At 35.9% G+C, this 23158-nt stretch overlaps 1 protein-coding gene across 6 annotated transcripts in view; it reads right to left on the minus strand.

Moving 5' to 3' along the window:
• scrib (scribble planar cell polarity protein) overlaps window positions 1-23158 on the minus strand; it is a 308579-nt gene that overhangs the window by 18198 nt on the left and 267223 nt on the right. For 5 of the 6 annotated variants that reach the window (XM_069836394.1, XM_069836397.1, XM_069836396.1 and 2 more), the window contains 6 exons: window positions 18298-19203; window positions 15430-15532; window positions 15273-15329; window positions 10877-10976; window positions 10712-10799; window positions 4875-4988 (listed from right to left, as the gene is read on the minus strand). In XM_069836394.1, coding sequence (XP_069692495.1) covers window positions 4875-4988; window positions 10712-10799; window positions 10877-10976; window positions 15273-15329; window positions 15430-15532; window positions 18298-19203 — 1368 coding nt within the window. The remainder of the gene's footprint in view (window positions 1-4874; window positions 4989-10711; window positions 10800-10876; window positions 10977-15272; window positions 15330-15429; window positions 15533-18297; window positions 19204-23158) is intronic. The other variant, XM_069836398.1, reaches the window with a different exon arrangement.

Consider the following 23158-nt stretch of genomic DNA (forward strand, 5'->3'; position numbering starts at 1 on the left):
TACAAAGTGTGAATTATAGTAAGCGTTTTTAAACTTCATGCAATTAAAATTTAAAAAATCTTAGTTTGTGTTATGGTGCAAAGTAACCCCAATTTAGTCTCAAATTCACCTTGATTAGAAAATTATTCTGCAACACCATTTGCCAACAAAACAGCTGCACAAACGAAACTAGAAAGTCTAAATGGATGAATAAGGAACAGATACACATATAACTTATCTTGAGATTGTGCACACCATCTGTGATGAAAGATAATTAATTTGATCTACATTTCAATCAAATTATGCACACGTTCTGTTGTTAAGGTACAGAAATACCATAAACAAATTCTGTTACCATGAACAGTGGAAAAATACTGTACACACATACCATCTATTGGCGGAAGTGATGAACAGATAAATTCGGTTCACATAAACATCCCTAGACCTATATAAAAAGTTTTTCATAGATGGTGCAAAGTTACCCTGGAGGTGCAAAGTTACCCCATGTTACGGTACCTAAAAGATTCATGGCCGGTTTCACCAAGCTTCTTTAAATCAGCACAAACGACTTGTCAACAAATGGATCGTTTAATTTTAACGGAATCTTTAAAAGTTGACTATTTCACCAAGCCTCGTATCTTTAAAATTAACAGGCGTTTACTAACGAGGGGATTTTGTACTTGTATCTTGCATGTTTTGTTTTTCATACGACCATGGCTTCGAAATCGCGAATTTCATTGGTTACATATGATCATGGCTGACTTTGTTTGGCATGAAGAAACAATCATAGGCAAACGGGTAAGAGGCAGTAATTTTAAGAACATCTTCCTAAATACAGTATGTTGTCATACCGCAATTAAAAAAAAAAGACAGCTGCTTCCAAATGTAAATAATAGGAATGTAGAGCAGTTAAATTGTAGCTTCTAAAGGAAATCTGAGAAAATTTAGCTGACTACAAGGTCGACAGCTTAAAAATTGATGCCACAATTAATTATATACAAAGCATTCTAAGCAGTTATATTAGGCCTAAATTTAGGACGGGAAATCGCCTCTTCCATAAATTGCATACTACTTTTCCACTGTATTTCATGCAGATTTATTAGTACCCTGTAACAGTTTTGCCATGCTTGTGTGGCAGGATTCAGGAGAGATGTCATTAAATTGGATTTTAAAGGGTATCCATTGTCTCCTAAAAGAAAATCTCTTTGCACCCTTTTCATTTAAAAGGCATCCTCCTTTGGAATGTTGTGCTATCCGTGTAGACCGTAACATTATCTTAAACCGAGAAGAATCTGTTGGAGAGGCGTTAAGTGGGTGATTCCTATCTGTCGTATTCTAACCTATTACAATTTCAATAAACTAGCGCTGAGGTAGTTCTGAGGTAAAAGTGAAAATCGTTGAACTTATAAGGGATTTTTTTGTGGTAATGCAGTTGATCGTATATGCAAGGCATAACAAAAAATTAAACTAATCAAACATAACCTGTCACAGATTCGTATGTGCAAGGTGTATAAGCAGAGTACGAAGGAAACTACCTCAGCGCTAGTTTATCCACAAATTTTCTATGCGGAGCGTTACATAGGCCTATGAAATTGTTTGCATATTGAAGGAAAAATAGGATCTTCTATTGCAGAATCTTTTGGCTATATTACTGCTAGGATATACGATTGGAACATGTACACAATCTATGTTGTCTATGACAACATAAAATTTAGCTATAAGCTTATTAGGCCTATAGAAATAATGACTATTGTAATGTTGGTAGTACGTCTGATAATTTATTCACATATCTAGACAATACAGCTTTTGATACCCCGTTCATATCATCAATTACTATTTCAAAACTTCCCGCAACATTATTTTAAAACGAGAAGAATCTGTTGAAGAGGCGTTAAGTGGGCGATTTCTATCTGTCGTATTCTAACCTATACAGTATACCGGTATTCAGTTTCTTTTAGAATCATTCTTACTACTTATTTCCTTAATGTGTAGCTTTCGTGGAATTCTTCATCACTTAAATCTTCAAAATGATTATTCCGAGTGTTATTACAACATATAAGTTCGTCGTTGTGTTGAAGTTCTAAATAAAGAACTTCATCATCGAATAATTATGTCCGCCATGTTGTTGACTTCTTAACGCATCGTTACTGTTTTAACGCGACGAATAGGTCCTAATAAATTAACGATGAATTTAAAGATGCGTTAGCAATAATGATACTTGGTGAAACACAAAAACTGACTAACGTGTCATTAAATTATTTAACGAGACGTTATAATGATAACGAAGGTTGGTGAAACCGGCCATCAGCCTACTTATAAATACAAAAGAACCATTTAACAATCAACGGATTAAAAATAGTAATTGAATAAAAATTATAATTATATGTATAAATAATTTATAAACATATAATAAACTTATGTTGCATCAGTGGGCAGCTACCGCCTTGTTATTAAAGAAGAACGAAATGCATTAACTAGAACTGCACAAATCACTATGTAAAATTGTCAGCAAGTCTTTAAGAACTTACAAGCCCATCTGATGTTAAGTTCAAATCTTCCGAACACTGAGATAGCAAAGCTGGGAATCATTCCATGAGCATCAAAAAGAATTCCGATGACTTCCCAGGATTGAACGCTGTATTTTTCTGCCATGTAAGTGCAGCAAAATTGGTATTGTTGTTTCTTTTCTATATCAACGTCCTTTACTGGTTAACAGATTTTTTTTTTGAGGGCCAATAATATAGCCTTTTTCTTGCACTTGTTGGTTACTATTTTTATAGAATCTGTATCTGAAGCACAAACTACTTCTCCAGGTACCTACCTCATAATTTTCCATGTTGAATCTTTCGTACACTACTTTAACACTTGAATATAAATAATTGATTAAATGGCGATCTTACTCGTGTTAATTATGTAAGCATGTGCGGCTTACAGCTGTTTCGGTGTTTCTTCACACCATCCTCAGAGCCTACTAGATCGCGGCGTCATCTCGAACTTCGCTGCCTATTGTGTGGGTGCGTTCGATTGTTGAAAAGTGTTGAAATGTGGTGTCAAATAGTGTGAGTGTTCTGAAATTTATCTGTGTGTTGAGAATTTGATCAGGGTGTGTTTTAGTGTGTCTGTATATTTCATATTACATCTACATGTGACGAACACATAACTAATACTAACCACATATACAATAACATAAATACAGACATGGAAATACTACACATACAACCCAAAAACCAAAAACTCAACACACTGCAACAATATGAAATATACAGACACACTAAAACATGCCCTGATCAAATTCTCAACACACAGATCAATTTCAGAACACACACACTATTTGACACCACATTTCAACACTTTTCAACAATCGAACGCACCCACACAACAGGCAGCGAAGTTCGAGATGACGCCGAGATCTAGTAGGCTCTGAGGATGGTGTGAAGAGGCACCGAAACAGCTGTAAGCCGCACATGCTTACACAATTAACACGAGTAAGATCGCCATTTAATCAATTATTCATAATTTTCAGTATTTCTAAAACCGTTTGCAATGGATTGTTTGAGGAATTTTTTTCTACCATTCTGCTAGTATGTGATGTCCCAGTCTAGCCTTCATAGAGGGATTGAAGAACGAATTTATCGTGGAACTAATAAAAAGAACACTGAAAATAACTGACTGCTTACAATGAAACAAAACACTTGGAAATGGTCGCATGGCATATTTAAGGAACAACACTTTTTTAAAATATATTTCATACTGTATTATGAAGTTCTAAATTTTTTTAAGTTTGAAACTTTTATTTATTTATCTTTTGTTAAGTTTAAAAACATAAAATTGCTTAATCACACGTTAATAAGTGTTAAAATTAAAAAAAAAGGTGTAATATACCTTCAACAGACGGCCTGTTTCGACGTGATGTTACGTCTTCATCAGTGTCTCTTGAACTACTGGTGATCTTGAATTCTGCGATGTGCATTTGTCGATTGTAGGGGTGGGGGTGTGTTGTTCTTATGGTGGGGGCTGGTTGTTTGTGTGTTATGACGTATTTTGCACATCACACCAAAAAGTTCACAGTTAAACATCTTAGAACAATACGAAATATATAAACATACAATAACATACCCACAACATATACTTAATACACAATTACAGTTCAATACCCACACATTAATCGACGTCATGATACGTCATAACACACAAACAACCAGCCCCCACCATAATAGCAACACACCACCACCCCTAGAACTGACGAATGCACATCGCAGAATTCAAGATCACCAGTAGTTCAGGAGACACTGATGAAGACATGACATCACGTCTGTCCAAGGTATATACCTTTTTTAAAAATTTTAACATTTATTAACGTGTGACTAAACAATTTTATGTTTTTAACAAACAAAGTGTTAACGTGAACTTTAATCAATGAATATTAAGTTTACTTATACATACTTTACCATCTGTGGTTATATCACGTATTAGGATCTGTGTGTAGCTAGTAGACCATTTTTACTATTGTTGAGTTCTTGTTTCTATTGTGTATTGCAGATAGCTTGTGTTCATGTAACTGATTTTAGATTTTTGATTAATGTTTATGATGTTGGTGATCGAAGCGGAGATGAATCATGGTATAGGCCTACAAATTTCCAATCCGGCATTTGCCTTTATGACAGAAGGAAACCATGAAAAACACCAGTCAGATTGGTCGGCCGCAGGGTTTGAACCCAGAACCTTCTGAATGTGAATCTCATTTAATTTATTTATATATTGAAAGGGTTACAAAGTGAATTGAAATCTCTGTTATAGACATATGTAACATTTTAGCAAATTAGATGGTTCCATAAAAAATCCACTGACAATAATCTGAGGAAATAGCTCCACCTACAGTATGGCAGATTGCATACCTGCTCAAGTGACTTCAGCCTTGCTTGCCGCCATGCTGCCCGCTTCTCAGCCTTCAGCGCCCGCTGCTCTGCTGGCGACAGCTCTTTGTCGTCGTCCTCATCGGTTAACAATCCCTGCATAACACGAGATTCAGCTAAAAGCATTACATTTTAATCACCTGCTGATTTTGGGAAAAGTGAGTAGTGCTAAGAATTCCTGGCAAAATGACTTTATTTTCTAACCTACTGTTTGTAGTAGTCATGGAAGAGAAGGCCTTAACTCTACCAGATGAACAAATACATGAATGGAAATGAAAGAATAAATGAATAATAATACATAAAAATAAAAAATAAACATAAGTAAAGGAATAATTTTCTAGAAGCAAACTTAGTTCATTAGCTGGCTGGTTACTACTGTGATCAACTAAGACTCTTCTGAAAGTTCGAATAAAATTGCATTTCGGAAATGACGCCATCTGTGTGGTAAAATTCATTATCCATAAAAAAATTAATCCGTGACATGACAGCCTATGAAGGGCCAAGGCCAACCAGATGACTCCTGGCATCATATCCACATGACTCAGCAGAGATGAACGATCATCCAACCGGAACAGAGGTATTGTGTGGTTAGCATGATGATTCTCCCAGCCATTATAGCTGGTTTTCGTAACTGGATTTTGCTACCTATCGTAACTAATAATAATAATAATCCGTGGTGCTACAGCCCGTGAAGGGCCCAGACCGACCAGCCGGCTACTGGCCTCACGCCCACATGCCGAAGCAGAGGTGGGAGATCATCCAATCAAAATGGAGGTATCATGTGGTTAGCACAATGATCCCCCCAGCCGTTATAGCTGGCTTTCGCAACCGGATTTTGCTACCTATCGTAGTTCCCCAAGTGCATCACGATGCTGGGTGGGCAACGGCCCCATACACTGGCCGAAATTTCATGAGAAAAATTATTCCCCCATGAGGACTCGAACCAGCACGCAATCTGTAACGCAAGTCCTAAGCAGTATGCCTTAGACCACGACGCGGGACACCTGTCATAACTACTGGCCGAAACTTCATGAGAAAAATTCCTCCCCCATGAGGACTTGAACCAACGTGCAATCTGTAACACTGGTCCTAGACATCATGCCTTAGAACACAATGCTATGACTATTAGCCATAATAAAACAAAGGCTAGAAGGCACCAACAGAACTATCTGCGTCTGAAAGAGGGATGATGCTGTAGTCGTTTTGAGAGAGTTGCTAATGACAATCAGTCAAGTGTCGTATCTCTCCACTGGCAGCTCACACCTACACGCTGCAATGTATTTAAATGAGAGTCAGCGGAACAACACACCACGGCATGGCGTGATCAGTATTCATTGTGAAGAATAATTGTGATGGCGCACCAGGCAGATGCTCAGGTTTTTCTGTTTGGGCTGAACTGTTGAAAATAACAACAGTCAGGTGTCTTTTTATCTCTTATATTTGTGCATCTTAACTTCTTATAGCTTAATAATCAAAATAGACAGTGAAGAACTCATTAATTTTGCGGAGAAATATACATTTTTATGGCAAAAGCCACAAATACTATTGCAATACTAAAAGTAAACTGTATGTCAATGATTACCAATCACCACGAAATGGTCATGTAATAGAAATGCAACCCGCAAATCACTATTGCAGAGAGAGGGGTGGAGTGGGTATCTTCTAAGATAATGCTGTGAATATCATTTATATCTGTACATTCGTCCAGAGGCGGAAGATATGTTATTAACTGAGAAACTTTTATTTCTATTTCATTTACAATTGATTTGTAAATATTACCTACCCTTTTCTTCACAGTGTTGGAGACAAGTGAATCTTAATGAAATTATTAACCTGCTCTGGACATGTTATTTCAGTGGCACCACGCAAACACGACTTAACAAATCGACCACATGTTCCAAGTTTCATAGATTTTGCAATTTTGCAGGCAATAAAACTGCTAACAGCTAGGTAGAAGTTGTTTGTTTATTTATTTATTTTTTGCTTCATTGTCGGGATTGTGATAATTTCGTCATTAATGTTGCACATGAAATGTCTTTTTTCAAATCTTAGTGTTTTATTACTAGGGACCAGATTTTTATGTAATTACATATTATATTCCTCTCAACCTAACCGTATATAAATAACAAATCTTTGCGAATCTTGTAATTACTATTAATATATTAAAATTTGATACTACGTATTTTTACATATTTACCCCACATTACATATTATGGCTTGGTATTACATAAATCTACGTAGTTGGGGGTTTTATTCATTTTTACTTCTCTGAAAGGAAAAAAAAAACTTCTGCTGGGAAAGTTTACAAATCGAAATACACAGATTTAAAAAGCCTTTTTACCTACCCAAGAAAGGATATATTTCGGGACGAAACATAACGTCCTTAGTTCCAGGAAGTAATAGGGCACTCACCCCATACCACCCACTGTAAAGATGAGTGAACAAAAGGCAACCTTTCTCATACAACTACCTTGTATTGTAAAAAAATCTCTCAGAAAGTAGCGTTGCCTTCGTGTGGTGGATGGGACGAGGACGACATGATTTATCTCGAACTATAATTCTTCCACGGAAAACCCGTGTCAAGTGTGACATGAGACTTCAGGTTATTGCTCGACCTCTTTATTTTAAATTTAGTAGACCTATATGAAAATGGGATTTTCCGAGCAATTAGAAAGTATGGTTCTCGGCTGGAATAATCCTACCCTTCTGAATGAGACAGGATGTCACTTTTCAAACGACAGTTTGTAAATACCTATAGTTTGAGATTTTAGTAGGTACTTTGTTTCTTACAGGGAGCAGCTAAAATGCACATGTCCCACATCTCCTCTTATTTTCTCCTAATCCAGTAAAGCGAAACAGTGCTTGCAGTTCTGTTGTGTCATTCATTTCACTCAGTTCTCTAGTTTTAGTACTTACAGTATAAAGTGCAAGTGAGTTTATCTACTGCTTTTAACAAACTAAAATGGCCCCTGTATCTTCAACCCTAACGACAAAAATAAAATCATGAATTGCAATCTTTCATTACAGATGGAAAAATAGTAATGTGTCAAGTGTGCATTAAAAAAAGTCGGGTTCTCTATGAAATCACAACTGGAGAGTCTTAGCTATCCTATACCTGACAGATATTGATATTAAATATTTTCATGATTTTACATATTTTGGTATATATTCAGCTTATTTTTCTTACATAAATATGTACATATTTCACATTCTGATATTACATAAAAATTCGGTCCCTATTTATTACTGAAATAAGAAAAACGAATTTGAAAATACCCACAATATTGGAACAACGTAACTGAGCACAGGCACTTCCATATTTTTATGTAACAAGACCGTTAACAAATAACACTGAAGGTTGCCCCTATTTATAAGGCAACACGTTTGTCAAGGAAGTATTTAACTTACAGGTAATCTTTATGTCAAGAAGAATAATAACGACACACATTTTACAACAAATTAAGCACAAACGAAAAACTGTTCCTCATGTGCTTCTTGAAATATGCATCTTTGTTTTCTGTTCTGAAGGAAACATTTTGAGACGCAGTATCCTACACACAAGCAATATTACAAGCATACGTCTGCTGGATATCTGTCTGCTTACTTGTAGCGAAGTGAAGAGGGTGTGGGGTATGATGTCGTTATGCTTGAGTAGAGGCAGGGACATACGTCACGGCAATGATAATAAGTAGGGCTAGGATTTTGATGACCTATAAATCATGAAAAAATGTCCTAAAAACAATGCATTCATGACCTAAAAATCTTAAAAAAAAAATGCCCTTAAAATTGATCTTTGCTTAGTAGGAAAAGAGGTTTTGTACTACTTAATATTTAGACTAGTAATTAAATTAAATTTTACATAATTTTTTCTAAGTAGTACACTTTAATTAATTATTTTACATGATGTAGTTTCCATGTATGATCATTCACCTCTGTGTCGGCATGTGGACGTGAGGTCAGCAGTCAGCTGGTCGGCCTTGGCCCTTCATGGGCTGTAGCACCATGGATTTACTTTACTTTTAGTTTCCGTGTAGTCTACCACAAGGCCACTCTTATCCGGAATTAGCAGGTATAGAGGAATCTATATTGAAAGGGTGGTTGGACTGATCCATTACATGGGATGTACTACGTTAAAATGGCAATATTTGTGTAGAAAAACGATTAAAATATTATACAAAATAATGGGTATTAATGGACAAAATATGTAAAGAAAATATCAAAGGAAATATACATTATTTTACATTAATAATGGGATTTATGGCCAAAATTAAATGAAAATGCCTAAAAAATGATCGAATAAAACAAAAAATGCTCTTATGAGTTGAAACAAGCAAAAGAATGCAAAAAAAAAAATGCCCTAACAAATATGTCTTAAAACACTCAGTTTATCACATCTATATATATATATATATATATATATATATATATATATATAATTTGAACTGGTAATGGAAAGTACGGGAAAACGGCTGAACGGATTTTAATGAGTGATCCTTCATTTTCATGCCTGGCCTCCAAAGTTTTTCGGAAAAGTAGTAGTTTTCAGTGAAATGTCAATTTTCCTACATAATTTTCCTATTTTCCAAAATCCATCTGTTGTCAGTTTTGAGAACTAATTTTAATGAATCACGGCCGACTTGATTGAATTTCAGAACAAAACACACACTACAATCAACAATAGGCTATTACACGAAGGCCATGACCTGCAGGATTGCCGACATATTTAGAGCTCAATTCAATTTGTTATTAAAAACTGATTCTGCAGTGTATAATTTTCTGAGTACAGCTGTGTATTGGATATTCAAATCTACGAAACTTGAGGTGGTTTGATGACATTATTACCATTAGAAATTAAATATTATAATAGTTAATATCATGATGTGACTATTTTTCATTAATTATACATATTAATGCTATGTTGATGATATGAAAGTGAAACGTTTTGAGGTTATGTAAGTAAATGTAGAGAATATCTTAATTTAGATCTTCATTTCTATAATTTACTGAGTGACTACTATATATAACTACAAAACTTAAGTAAGATAATAATATTGTTATTAAAAATCAAATATTTTTATACTTATTAAACCCGTGGGGTTGGGTCTTTTTCATATACTTAATGGCGGTGTAGTGTAGATATTGATATGTGTAATTGTCTTCAGTATTGGCTCGAGAGATAAAAAGGTATTACTTACTGATAAAATAAGAGGCCTAGAAAATTTTGTAGTCTCCAGATAATTTCAGCAAGATCTCTTAGTAGGATAAAATGATTTTACACTCTACATTTCAAGTTCTACATGCAGCAGCTATACGAAAATGCTATTGTTCGAAAGCTTAACAAACCTGACATTCCACAATGACCTGAAATAGCTACTGCTATCGTCCTGACATTGATACTTGCATTTTCGCGTTGAAACTCAAAAACTGAAGTTGGATAGGTTCAAGAAAAAGTATTTGGCCTAAAAAAATCCATTCAGAGGGAGTATGTTTCATTATTATGGAAGCAAATAACTATCAAAAAGACAAGTATTCTTCATTGAAAATAAATCTGAAAAATTTTTATTTGAACGTCTAATGAACTTAGTTTGCAGCATTTGCTGCACAAGCCACTAGTAACATATAAATACTAAAGCAGCTATGTTTCTGGCTTACTAGAAAAAAGATGCAATTTCATCAAAATCCTAGCCCTAATAATAAGTAGCATACTAGGGACACTACAGGGAGAAACAATCATGTTTAGCAGTGCAGCACGACGCATAGGTGTGAGCTTCGATTCTATCCTATAGTTCTTTAGTTGTCAGGGTAGGAAGGCAGGTTACCTCCTGCTGCAGCCTCTCCTTCATCCTGCGCTCAGCCTTGGCGGTGCGGATGCTGCCCATGCTCACCAGGCCACTCAGCGAGCTGGACCTGCAACAGATGCGCGTGTCAGCACAGCAGCTGTCACCGTCACTGACACTACACACGGGTGACACAACCTCACTTACTTGTTCGTAACATTCTCAGCATCTTCGTCATCGTCGTAGGCTTCATCCAGTTGTGTCCAGTTCTTCAGTTCGTCTTTCGAGAGGGCAGCTATCTTCTTTTCTAAAAATCCAAGAACAACAAAAGGTTAAGTTTTATCATAAATGTGACTGATTTATAGAAGTAAATTTGTCGCGAGTTTTCGCGAAAATCGGCTGTTTCCGAGATAAACACGAAAAAAGGGCATTTCTTTTTCAACTATTTTAAAGAAATACAACATATTAGTTTTCAAGACGTTAGCTACAAAACAATAGCATTATTGGGAAATTATTTGGGAATTCTATTACTATCTTTAATGATCTACAGTACCATTGATGACAAGGTTTCTGTATAAAACTTAGTTAAGCAACAATAAGGCTGATTTACAAAGGATTATTATTATTATTATTATTGTTGCAAATACAATGCTGCATACAAGATGATAACTAATTAAGATTTTGTATGAATGCATAACATTACATGGTGAAAAAAATAATAATCACGGAATTTTCACGAAATTACTGTCATATTTTTAACTGTAAGTACGATATTTTATTCATTTTTCACGAAAATTTTGAAAATGTTCACCAGAAAAACCTGGTGCTGCTTATGTATAGCAAAGCTGCTGCCTCTTTGCCTTCTTCCAACTTCTGCTTAGACGTGACTAGTAATTGAAAGGTCCATGTTCAACACATATTCAATCATTCTGTGTATGTTTTCTTATTAATTAATATGTTTATAGACGCTTTTTCCCATGTTTAAAATACTGTGCCATCTTTGTGAGTGAAAGTTCGGTGATTTTCGACAAATGAATAATAATGAAACACTAAAGGTCTTCATTAAGAAAAAAAAAAAACAATATCGCTCTCCCTTTACATTTTAAACATACGAGAAACACACCCATAAATGAGCTACTGAAATTATTTCTAAACACAGAATAACATTGCAAAACAAAAAAATATCTGGAATTCAGGATAACAGGTTAAATAAGAAGGCAGTAGACTGAAACTTTTGCTGCCAATAAATTGGGAATGCCTGAGAGTTATACAATTTGGATCTGCTATATTTTGTTTAAGAAAATTAATTTTCAACCCAGATAGCCTCTTCAATCCAACTCTTCATGCTGTTAAAGGTTTGTTCCAGCAAGTAACTCAGAATGCATTCCGAACTTTTTTCGATGCATGCGCCAGTTGTGTACAGTGTCAGAACTAGTTCAGGATTTTACGTTCTTGGAACATTTCTTGAACTCTTCTTTCACGGCCTTCGGAATTTCTTCTCATATTAAAATTATATTCCTCTTCCGAACTTAATTCTTCGTAAAATATATCGCTATCACCTTCCAAATCACTCATGATCAGAATTTTGTTAAGGGAGGGGGGGGGTCATTATTAAAAGTGTTTACAATTTACATTATCAGTATTTTAAATTTTGTGTATAATAATGATTATTATTTTTATGTTACAGTATATTTATTAATATTCTATTATCCTACCTACTTGTAATCTAATACCAATATGTATTCCAATGTGTTTATTTTTATTTTTTACTGTGTACATTTTTTATTGAATTATCGGCTTCTGCTTTTGTGTGATTCATATTTGATTTTAACAACATTAATATGTAGGCTATTCCACTATGTTTATTTTTATTTTATGAGGTAAATTTTTATGTAACTACCTCTTTTGATCTCATTATGTACCTAAATCGTATCAGTATGTAATTACTTAATTCCGATTCAGTTGTATGTTCAACTATGTAAGCAAGTTTTAATCCTGGTTGAGTGTAACAGACGGCCTTATGGCCTTAACTCTGCCAAGTTAAATAAGGCCATAAGGGGGTAAATCGTATCCCCTCATCATCCCGTTGTTGTGCCACTGGAAATATAATTAATTATTGTTTCATCTTAAAAAGTTCCATTGTTCAAGTGAGCATGTTAATAGGCTACTCTTTCTTATAATTAATTGAAAAAGGGACGAGGGTGTTGATCTTTACAATATCAACCAATTAAATTACCTCACACTTTCTGCGATATTTTCTTCTTACACTGTGAGTAACATTACGATGAAAAGTGAAAATCTTACCATAGCCTACATTCGCCTGCGAGTGTAGAATTTTCCTTTTGCGTGTAACAGACGAAACACTAGATCCACTTGAATCCTTTCAAGAGACATTGCTACTGTACGTAATTATTATTGTTCAATACAGGCTCTTCAGTAAACACAGAAAAAATCCACGTCTGAACTTAAATCAAATCTATCTCTGTTTACAGCGAGAGACTTCACAGTATATGGTGTTAAGGCTTGGATGTAATCATTGTTTAGTCTTCGATAACATGCGATCCAGTTTAAGCGATAACATGCGAACCAGGAGAGTAAGAATTTCGTTCTTGTACCATCAGATTCAGATTTCGAAGCTCTATGGAATGACAGAGCTTAAAATACAATCCTGAGTATAAATATTGTGCGCGCAAGAAAGAAAGTAAGACGTGACGCATCAGCGAGACTTCACGACGATTTAACTAGGCAACCCACCAATCTGAACTAGCTCTGCCTTATATGCCTTCTTATTCTGAAAGCGTTCTAGCCACGATATGCTGGCTGGACATATCTTGTGCGCCTTAAACCGCTCGGCTAACGAACCCAATACCATGGATAAATATGTAACAGGATGCAAAACTGCGGTCAGCACCATCTGGCGGCGGGGGGCTGAAATAAGATGATCAGCACCCAACGTCGTAGGTGGTGAACATTAGAACTACATGTTGGGTACATTACCCAGAGTTCTCTATTTATCCGTTCGAGATATTGCTCGAGGAAACGAGATGGCAGACAGAAACTTGCTAATAAGTGAACATAAAGTGATACGTGTGTGTATAAGCAGTGTATGTTAAACAGTGATGTTTATGGACGTTGTAAAAATAGTGTTGTTGAATGTATTGTAAAGTAATAGTAATATAATAAATCGAACTATGTAAGCAGTTCTTACACACTTTTCCATTGCACTGTACAATAAATACCCAAAGAATATAATCCCAATTATCTAACCTTCTGCTTTATTTTTTTTTTGTCTCTGTCTGGTTATACTTTAATCGTGTAGTGTAAAATAGATCGTCTCTTTTATCTTTCTGTTGGCTCCGGTAAGAATTTTCAGTAGAAGATGCTGTGAGGAATAAAAATGTAAATGTTTTATTTTAAATTGGGTTAGTTTTGAATATTGATGAGGGTGGGAGTGAATACTTTCTGCTCAGTTTAACATTTTCGTCACTAGGTGCGCTGCTAAATGCATGGAGTAATTACTCTTTTCGCCACTTGGTGCGCTGCTAGATGTAATAACGCCCCTCCCCCCAACACGTGGCAGCAAGCTCAATTTTTACAACAGCGCCTCTAGTATGTGTTATGGGAAACTCAGTAAGTTTCGCATCCTATTATATATTCATCCATCCCAATACTGTCGATGACACAGCTCATCTGCGCCGAACCTTGGGGAAGTTAGGGGTGTGAGGCTAACTTTGGAGCAAGCGGCTGGCTAACGGTACTTTTGGTGTGAATACACTCTGCTTAATCCCCTTTCTATTTTCTCCAAAAAACATTTCTCTCTCTTCATTTGTACTTGGAAGACGAAGGTGAACATTTGCTTAATAGAATTGCTGGTAAATATATATATATATATATATATATATATATATATATATATATATATATATATATACAGAAGTTAAGACGTAGCAATATAACTTTCATGTGTAGTGTACTCCATAGTAATGTGGCGCGGAATTGGTAAATCAATGTTTTTATAATGCATGCTACATTGTATTTCTAACTTTCTCTCCATCCACTACTAGTGCGAAACTACTACCCCAACCCCGCAGTCCTTCCAGGGCAGATGAACTGTGTCACTGACAGTACAACTTTACCCGATTATGCAGGTATACGAACTCCAAGTTCAAACTTAGAAACTTGCATGGAACAGTGGTTTAAGTCTTCTGGACTCGAAGTGTTAAGACACCATCCCACCACAATATATTTTTAAATATTCTGTATTGTTCCGTCTTTCACGCCAGTCACATATCATGACATCACAGGTTGTGTTGTGACTTCGTCCTCACATAATACCAAAATGTCTCATTAGGGAAATGATTTTCCTATCTTACAAAATGATAGCCTAGACCCAACCTATCACCCCTAAAAATTCTATACTTATCCATTTTTGTTCTCTATTGTTTTCTTGTGATACCTTTTGTTGTCAGTAGTAATGTAGCGCCTGGACAAAGAATTTTTCCTTCACTAATCTTCCTCCAAAATAATCTACTTTCCTGCCTTCACTCACTCACTCACTCACGCGCACACACACACAAAATTTGATATGTTGAACATATTATACCTTCTTCCTGCTTCATCCGTTCCACTTCATCCTGGCTCAGAAAGCTGAAAACTTTCTCTGCAAATAAGAAGTCAATAGAAATCATGTATTAAAACTTTTCCAATAATTTTAAAAGTAACCTCCGAGTTCTCCTGTTACTACAGACATTGGACCTCACCTGGCTTTGGAGAAGGTTGGTGCTGCTCTTCCATGGCTTTCTCGAAGAACTTCATCTTGTCACTCACTGACATCTTCTTCACTACTTCTGCATTGTTCACGCCCTGTGTGATGACATCAATGGTCTTGTATACAAGAAGAAGTGGACATATTCTAATAATTCCAACACACTGCTATTAATCTGGCTGAGATACAAAAGAACAATAACTCTAATTTCCAACAAAGCTTTCATACTGTACTCGAAAATCAAATTAATAATTTTTCCTTTGATTTAAAAATAAAAAGTAATTTCGGTTTGTTTCTGAATGTAACAAGCACAAATATAAGCGAGGGAAAGGTGTTTATTGACTGACCATTACAAGTAACATTTCTTTGTTTATAGGCATCCACCTACTCCACTGATTCTTCTACTAGCTACAGGAGGATGGCACGGCCTCAAGCAAAGAACTGCAGGTCAAAACATGTCAGTACGAACTCAGTAACAACAATAATTGGAGCTACTGTCTACTAACAATGCATGTGGTCGCCAATTTTCTTTGTTGTTTGCACTCAATGAATAATCCCATCCATGACAGCCTGCCTTTGCAATGGAGCAGTTCAACAGTTCAATTAATTGTCACTCTGTAATTTTCTGAAGTACATATAATTTAATTCTACCTAGTCTCATGTTCTTTGGTATTAGCCATATAAACAATTCACAAAATAGAACTATAAAACTTTAAGTTAAAACGTTAAAAATCTTAAAAAGGTGATATATCTTAATGACAGGGGGGCCCATTTCAACACTATTTTGGTGTCATCAAAATCAATGAATCATAAAATAGTAAGAACAATGACTGTTACAATGAACACCAGCATAATTTTCCCCAGATAGGCCAACATATACTTTTTCAATAGATCAATTATGTTTTCTTAACCTCCCTGATATTATGGCGAAACTCACGATGATTCCAAGTCTGCTGGCTGATGACTCAATAAAGTGCAGCAGGGGCTGCAGTATCAGGCGCTTCCTTGTAACTCTTAATATTCATCTTTAACTGTCAATTTTGTTCTGCCCTCTACAGCAGCATTCTCAAGTTTAGCTTTTTAAAGAAGTTGGTAATGTCCATCACAAAACAATATTAGAGTAACAACTTTAAATACTAAACATAACATTACTTGCACAACTGGGGTTTGAGTCCAAAAGTCCCTTGTGTCACAACACATGAGAAATCTCACCCATAGTTGTAGTCATGATTTACAGTTTTAATTACATATTTTACTTTTTCTACAGGCAGGTACTTGACTTTGCATCCCTATCTATGAGTGACATGCCACAGCAGGCATTCATCCTGGTGCACCTTGGAAGTACCCCACAAAAACCTACCACCAAGCACCATCTTTGTTCAACACAAATTCCACTTGGACCGGCTGGGATTCGAATCCAGGTTACCAACATGGAAAACTGCTGCTGCTTGGTTAACAGTGCACACTATTTTCAATTACAAACTAGCATAAAAACAGAATGTGCTTATGTGCAATAGTAATGACGCTAATATGAATCTTAAAGCAGTCTTCTCCCGTAGTTACATTCACTGATTCAAACATAGGTAGGGAAATTATAATTATATATGCATCTTTCATTTGTAAAGCAGAAGCAAAGTAGCATAAATTTACAACACAGAAGCAAAACATTGTAATACATAAAGTAATTTAATATATTCTAATAAATTTAAAAATGTAAATGCTGTTTCAAATATTAATGGCAATAGTCACTCCATTGTGAAACTTTTTGGTACCTTGTAAATTCTCTCTATTCATTAAGCTTCCAGGCAGAGGCATTTTATACAGCATTTGAAAAAAAAAGTTTGAGTCAACTGACATCCCTTACCACCCCACTACAGGCATCCACGATGTTTACTTTATCTCACCAAACTCACAAGTCGGCAGTACAGGGAAAATAGCAATACTCTTAATATGCATTATCTGCAGTGTTGCAACGTCTACTGATTTTAGTGTGCTGTTTTTCAAATAATGTAGCCAAATAATGTAGCCCTGAATGAACTTGATATTTAGTCATTTCATGGCCAACCTAACCAAATTCAATAAAGATAAAATTATCTGCATCCTATTATGAATATTCTTTAAGAATGTGGTGGCCAAAGACCTTGGATAATATAATAAAATCTGGTAGAATACTTGTTAATGTAGCCTATCAGACCTACAAGAAAGTCATAAAATGGACAGAGAATCCAACATTTTTTCACGTTTTGTTTCGATAAGAACTTTAACATCAAAGTGTGTATTTGTTTTGCACTACTCAGCAAGAAACACAAAATTAGTTCATAATTAAATGAGGTTACATTCAACACAATAATTTGTCGTATCTACTATTAGACTGAAGTAAGAATAACGAGGGTTGGAGTTATTAAACTGTGCTTTTTATGTAATGAGTGCAAACACCGTGACCTGTTGACCTGGCTGTTTAATTATGAACTAAACAGCACGTGAAATATTTTATATTTTGAAGAACAAAGGAACTTATCCACACAGACACCAACGATAAATTCCTGCTCTGTGTTCTGAAATATTTACAATTAAATTTACTCTTGCAGAACAATGAAGGATATCCAATTGCAAGAATGGGCTGAAAACAAAAAAATTAAAAAAGACTGAATTTTAAAGCAGACAGTAAGTACCAAACTCAACTAACACTTTTTTATTTCGAAGTAACGAAACTGGTAAGACTGGACTGCTGATTTGTCTGTCATGTGATGGCATTTAGTTTCTTTGTCCAACACAGCTGCATGCACAAGATCCCGTCACCTGAGAAGTATATCATTTGCTGCCTACGCTTCACCACCACCTTACACATTAATCATAGACCCACCTCCATCGGGTTGATCTTCTTTCCAGAAAGTCGAGCATTTGGTATGCGGCTGCGAGCAATGGGATCCAACAAGTCGTCGGTGGAGGAGTATAGTTCTTCCTCGTCGGACATATTGGTGGGATGAGGAAGGATGGCAGCACTTGTCATATTGGATAGAGGTTGGTTCGTGTTGTCCTGACTAGGGAAGGTGGAATAGTTGGGAATGGGGGGGGCATGTCCCTCACCAACTACAGGGATCCCAAGGGGAAGGGTGCTGTCAGGTGCGGGGGGCATACCGTAACTCGGAACCTGAACAGCATAGTGTACAGTGGCGGGAACTGTGGCCGGGTAAGAGCCTTGATTTATGAGGGTGGACTGTGCATAGGGAGGTACTGAAGCATGTGCAGGCAGAGCTGTGTACTGATGGGGTGCTGGGCCAGTCTGGTATAAGGTGGAAGGGAGTGTGTGCTGCTGGGAGGCTAGATTAGCCTGGAAGGGAGTTGTTGCAGGTGTCTGTGGTGCATTTGCTTGAGATGCTAGATTAGCCTGGAAGGGAGGTGGCTTTGGCACACTTGCTTGAGGTGCTAGATTAGCCTGGAAGGGAGGTGGCTTTGGCACACTTGCTTGAGGTGCTAGATTAGCCTGGAAGGGAGGTGGCTTTGGCACACTTGCTTGAGGTGCTAGATTAGCCTGGAAGGGAGGTGGCTTTGGCACACTTGCTTGAGTAAGTGTTGTAGCATATTGTTGGGGCACTGAGCTAGCTGCGTGTGAATTTGGCAGGGGTGGTTTGGGGCCACTTGCTTGTGGAGTGGAAGGCAGTGTTCCATAGTGCTGGGACGCCGGTTTAGTTGGGCAGGGGGCTGTGCGGGGTAGCGTAGCAGAGGGGGGAACAGGTGGTTGAGCAGGCTTCGGCCCACCAGAAACAGGCTGCATGGCAAATCAAGGAGAAAGAAAACAAGGAGTAAATAACTTGCGTTCAAGAAAGTAAAAAAATTAAAAAAAAAAACAAAAATAAAGAGGCATTCATAAGATATCCTGGCAGCACTACAAAACTATAAGTGAAGAAGTTAAAAATTAAACAACAGAATACTGCAAGGCACAGGAATATTAAAACATAAAATATAATATGGGCACCTGCATGCACCCACACGTACGTGCAAGTTGCTGAAAACTCAGGATTTTAATTGGAAATAATAGGCACTGCATCATCCACTGACAAAAACTGGCATTACTGTGAAACTCTAAACAGTTCATAAATCTTGTTAATTACAAAGCAGGGATGTGCAACACATGGCCAAGCAAGAAACAAAATGAGCAGGTTTCAGTTATAAATAATTCCTTACGAAAACAACTGAACAATGCATGGGCACTTCAGCGTAGTGGGACTGCGCCAGATAGTACAGAAATGTGATTTAAATATTCATTCATTTCATCATACACTGTTCAAAACTATTTTACTGCAGTGAGAGTTTTTGGCACATTCACAGAGTAATGGTCGGTTTTTCCGAGTATTGTTAGAAAATTTAACAATTGTAAAACTCTAAACAGTTTGTTAATTAATAAAATTGTATGTTTTCAACACCAGTTTGGTTTAACAGATTGCTAATTTTAAGTGTAGGATTTCGGGCAGTTAACTCGTTTAACAGTTAGTTAAATATGGCCGATGTCTCCACAGCTGTTCGAACAGAAGTTGCAAAATTAATATTTTGTGTCTCTCTGTAGGGAATGTTTAGCATATGACTGGTAATATAACATTTAAAAAAATAGTTTGGATTGTTTAAATATATCAGTGTTATTTTATTTCTTTCGTATTTCGTATCCATAATAGCAATGAGGAAATATAACCTTACTTTGTAATTATTATTCAGCACGTCACCCACAACTTTCATTTGTCAACTGTTTGTTTATGGAGCATGGTATACTATAACAGGTTGCCATTTTATGTAAGTTTCATGACTCACTCTATAATATAGAATTTAAAGATTAATTTTAGCCAATCAAAAATTGTCTTACATGTGTAGAATCATTACCAACTGCTCTTAAAATAGTGCTAACAGACGTTATAGTTAAGTGTTGGTTATCTTAAACAAAATTATGTTGAACAAATGGAAAATACATTAACAAAGCGTTAAAAATAAACAGACTGTTAATTTAACATTCGTTAAGCAAAATTAAACATTACTTGGACAAACTGGCCATAAGTGTTTTAGATGAAGTACGACTTCAAATTTCTTAAGTGGTCACATTGTACATCCCTGCTATAAACAGACTTCTGCGAAAAATAAAACATTTAGTAACCTAATGGAACTAAAATATGCATGGATTATTCGTTTCAATTCATATTATGTAGTCATGCTTTTGTCTGTAACCTCAAACCAAAAGTGAAAGATATGAAACTGAAGAACAACCAAATACCATGCGGTGCATGCACACACATCTGCTTTCTGTCTGTTGGTGTAAGTAGCAAAGATTGAGGTTAGGGTTAGGAACCTCTGCAGCACAAGAGCTCGTCATTGTCATGTATTGGTGGCAGCAACAGCAGTCATATAATTGAAGTAAAATAAATAATAATAATAATAAATATATTTTTACATTTTCAGGTAATATACAAATAACAAATAAGACAAGAGGCTCCATTTTTTCCATCATAAAATAATTCATAGAGAAGTAACTAGAACATTTATCAAAATACTATACAGTTTTTTTTTTTCTGGGCTACCAGCATTCAATTGATACTCTGTTTCAACAATAACAATTCCTACTCTATGCAAGAGACACCCCACCCCACACTTGATATTTGTTTGTGTAAGATCAGTTCATACATCCGACTGCAGCAAAGTGATTCCTTGCTTATGAAGATGTACTTTGCTTATCCAAATTAGATTACAGTTGTATGAGAAAAAAGGCGCTTGAATTGGTCATGACTTGTTTGGATTTAGGAAAAACTATTAACTACTAGATTAAAAGGATTCTTCGCAAAGTGCATTTCCTCATAACAAACAAGGAATTTCAAGAATACGGACAACTAGATTACACAATCCATGGAGACTCTACAAATTAAGGTCAAGATAAGAAGAATGACTAATTCAGCAACACACTCAAGTCTGATAAAACCAAGCAAGACCTAACTCCACCACATTTATTTATTCATTAATCATCTATTGCACTTGAATGTACTCATTCCTCACGAGTTTCCTGAATTTCTTTAACAATCATCATAATAAAAAAATCTCTCGCCATGATATCACAGTGAGAGATTTTTAATTTTTGCAATATTTCATGGATGTAGTGAATAAGATTCCCATTTAAATAATTCTTTTGATGTTATATTCATTTATGTATAGTGATGACAATCACCATACCAACTTCATACTTTAAAGTTGATGTTACTTGTATTTGGCAGGGACACAATGAAAACAGAATATTATAATATTCCATGCCTATCGGTCTGCAATATGATCCTAAGAGATACACAACAACAGACCAAGTCATCACCTGTATATGGAATTGATCTGGTGAGTGTGAGATGATTGAATCTACTCTTAAGTGCAACAGCAGACGCGAATCATACAGCCACATTTGTTCTTTGCCGTTGTGTAATGTCACGATTTTCTAAATAGTACACTATGCAACGAGCCTATAATGGTAGTAATTAAGACGCAAGTATGTTTATGAAACGAGCACAAGCGAGTTTCATAATTTTCATTCGAGCGTCTTAATTACCATTATAGGCAAGTTTCATACGACTTTTTATGCTCGACCATATTTCTAACTTGAAATTATTCATAAGTATTCATGTTATTATTATCTGACTGGGGAGCGGAACTGACCTTGTGCAATATCTCGTAAATTGTGAGATGTGCGCAGATGCAAAAGTATTGATTTTCTCCTAGAAACAAATGTCATTGACCTTGATATAATCTAGAGAGTAAAATAAAGATTAATCTTGATATAACCTTGAAATTGATTTAGACATTAAAAAACGAGATGACAAATTAAATTTATTTGTATATTATTTACAATTAACGCTAATTATTATAGTAACAGAACATAACCTTCTGCAACAGTATTGGATTTCCAGCCTCCGTGATGTTTCGCTAGTTGTTTTTCAATTGCATATCCGAGAATAATCGATACTTGCGCTTTAATATTGCTACAATGGTGTCTTTTGATTGGTGGAACACCTGAACTTTAATGAATAGGTGTACTTTAAAGGGCTGCTACCAGGTGTATAATTACTACATTTCGGCATGGTCGAGCATAAAATATTGATTAGATGATCAGCTGGTGTAATACTGAAAATCAAACAAGATACGTTGAAGAATAATGAAGAGAAGCTGTTTGTAAGGATGAAATGAATCCATAAAACAGTCAATCTCTTATCAGTGCCATCGATTGCGATCATTCCTAATCCGAAGAAGCAGGCAGATGCATGAACCGCACTTGCATCTTGTAAACAGATCTTACACTCTGGTCTGAGTACGAAGAGAGGATACATAGACAAGAATCTGTGATTTAGGTCAACACATAAAATGAAACCATTCGCAAGTCTGCATCCGTAACTACAAAAATGATGTTCTATATTTTCCTTTAAGCAAAGCATGGCTAAAAATGAGTGGACCTACCGAGCTGTAAATTTTGCTGAAAACTTCAAAATCAAATTACATTAAGGGTAAGACACGATTAAAGGGCTTGTTTCAAGCCACTTCGCGATGTTAGGCACTTGGGACTGGGTCAAGTGTCTGGAGGTTAGTCCATCTCATTTTTTCATTTTGAAAAATACAAAACACTTTTTGTATCTGTCCAATTCCTCTAGTCAAACAGAATCACACTAAAGACATTTACATCATCATAAGTCAGCCTAACTGTAGGGGAGAAGTAA

Source organism: Periplaneta americana, chromosome 9 (assembly GCF_040183065.1).
Source record: "Periplaneta americana isolate PAMFEO1 chromosome 9, P.americana_PAMFEO1_priV1, whole genome shotgun sequence".
Classification (NCBI taxonomy): Eukaryota; Metazoa; Arthropoda; class Insecta; order Blattodea; family Blattidae; genus Periplaneta; species Periplaneta americana.